At 32.8% G+C, this 1,704-nt stretch overlaps 1 protein-coding gene across 1 annotated transcript; it reads left to right on the top strand.

The window, feature by feature from the left end:
- Positions 1 to 411: 411 nt before the first annotated feature.
- SPESP1 (sperm equatorial segment protein 1) lies at positions 412 to 1,417 on the top strand (the record flags this gene model as incomplete). Its single annotated transcript, XM_007472220.1, is given in 2 exon segments — positions 412 to 1,320; positions 1,323 to 1,417. Coding segments are annotated over 2 exon segments (1,004 nt in total), but the record flags the coding sequence as incomplete, so codon positions are not given.
- Positions 1,418 to 1,704: the final 287 nt, after the last annotated feature.

The following is a 1,704-nucleotide window of genomic DNA, read 5'->3' as shown; positions in this document are numbered from 1 at the left end:
TGTTTACCACCTAGCTCACAAAATTCCTAAAAATTTAATAATTGGCTCTGGTGAGCCACTCTAAGCCTCCTACGGCACACCACTGTGTTAGAGAACATAACCAAGAATTTTGTTTTAATAAGTTGCCTACTGAATCGTAAGTTATATGGGAGAGTAAAAGCAAAGAGATGTAGAGAATTGTGTTAATATGTAACTTTTGCACTAATTTTGCTCATCTGTTTTAATAAGAATCTGAAAAAATAATTTTCTTCCTTTAAATGAGAGTTGACTGTGTCAAAGGTGCTTTATTTCTTGGTTCTTTATCTCAACTTTTAAGTGATGGCATATGAAGTAAATTTAGGTGAGTAGATTCTGTCAATATGTCATACATAATAATAAATGTTACTTATTGTTTGGTTTTTTTCCCTTAAGGAATAACTGTGACGCCTGATGAAGAACAAAAATTGAATCATTATGTACAAGTTTTACAGAACCTAGTACTAAGTATTCCCACTAAGGAGCCAGGTCATCAGAAAAGATCAAAGTCTCCAAATAATGCTGATTCTGTAGGATCGAGGGTATCAAAATTTAAGGAGGTAAAGTTTACACATGATGAAGCTCCAGCTGAGAATGATGTTTTAATCAATCCTGTCAGTGAAGAAACAACAACTTTCCCTACTAGGGGCTTCACACTGGAAATAGAGAAGAAAAAACATACTAAAAGTACAGCTTTCTGGTCAATTAAACCAAATAACATTTCTATTGTTTCACATGCAAAAGAACCTTATATTGAGAAAGAAGAGCCAGAGCCAGAGCCAACTGTAAGTCAAACTGAGGCACCAAAGCAATTGCCAAGTGTTACTGAATCATTTACAAGTCAAGGTGTCACCTCTTTAAGTAGGAACACTGACTTGGATATTGCCACAGAAGATGTTCCTCAGCTCTCAGGCAACTATGAAATGGAAAATCCTGAATCACACAATTTGTATAATGAAGACATTTTGAAAAAAATTGCAGATATTGGTTCACAGGTGCAACAGGTACCTCTTCCTGAGAGTTTCAAGCCAGAATATAGAGCAGACATTCGAGCCTCTAAAGAACACCTAAAACGAAGCCTTGCTCTAGCAGCAGCAGCAGAACATAAATTAGAAAAAATGTATAAATCCCAGATGTTACCGCTAGGACAAAGCAGTGATGGGGTTGATGACATTGAAACTGTTATTAACATGCTGTATAATTCTAGATCTAAATTACCTGAATATTTAGATATTAAATATGTTCCACCAGAGATGAGAGGAAAAACTACTGCAGTATTCAATATATTAAAAAAAATATTATGTGTAGTCAAGGAGAAACTCAAAACCTCATTAGGAAGTTAAACAATAATATAAAACTTTAAAAACTACTTGATATTCATGACAAAGTTGATCTAAGCTAACTGTGCATTCATTCACAGGGGAAATAAGCATATTAGTGATTCAAAAGTTGTATAAAAATATTTTCTATTGTAGTTCAATGTGCTAACATCTTTATATGTCATGTATTATGAAAAGTTTTCATATACACTAAAACCTAACAATTTAAAATAAAATTTTGGTTCAGGAGTTTGTAGTTTTTTCTCATTAATTTTAAAAGTTACAAAGATCTAATCCATAAAATGTTTAAGCTTTGATTTTACTTGAATAGGTTAGTAAATTCATCCACTTTATAAGACTTAAGAGACTT

The sequence above is a fragment of the Lipotes vexillifer genome, unplaced genomic scaffold (assembly GCF_000442215.2).
Source record: "Lipotes vexillifer unplaced genomic scaffold, Lipotes_vexillifer_v1.1 scaffold792, whole genome shotgun sequence".
NCBI lineage: Eukaryota > Metazoa > Chordata > Mammalia > Artiodactyla > Lipotidae > Lipotes > Lipotes vexillifer.
This window is presented reverse-complemented; position numbering and strand designations above follow the sequence as displayed.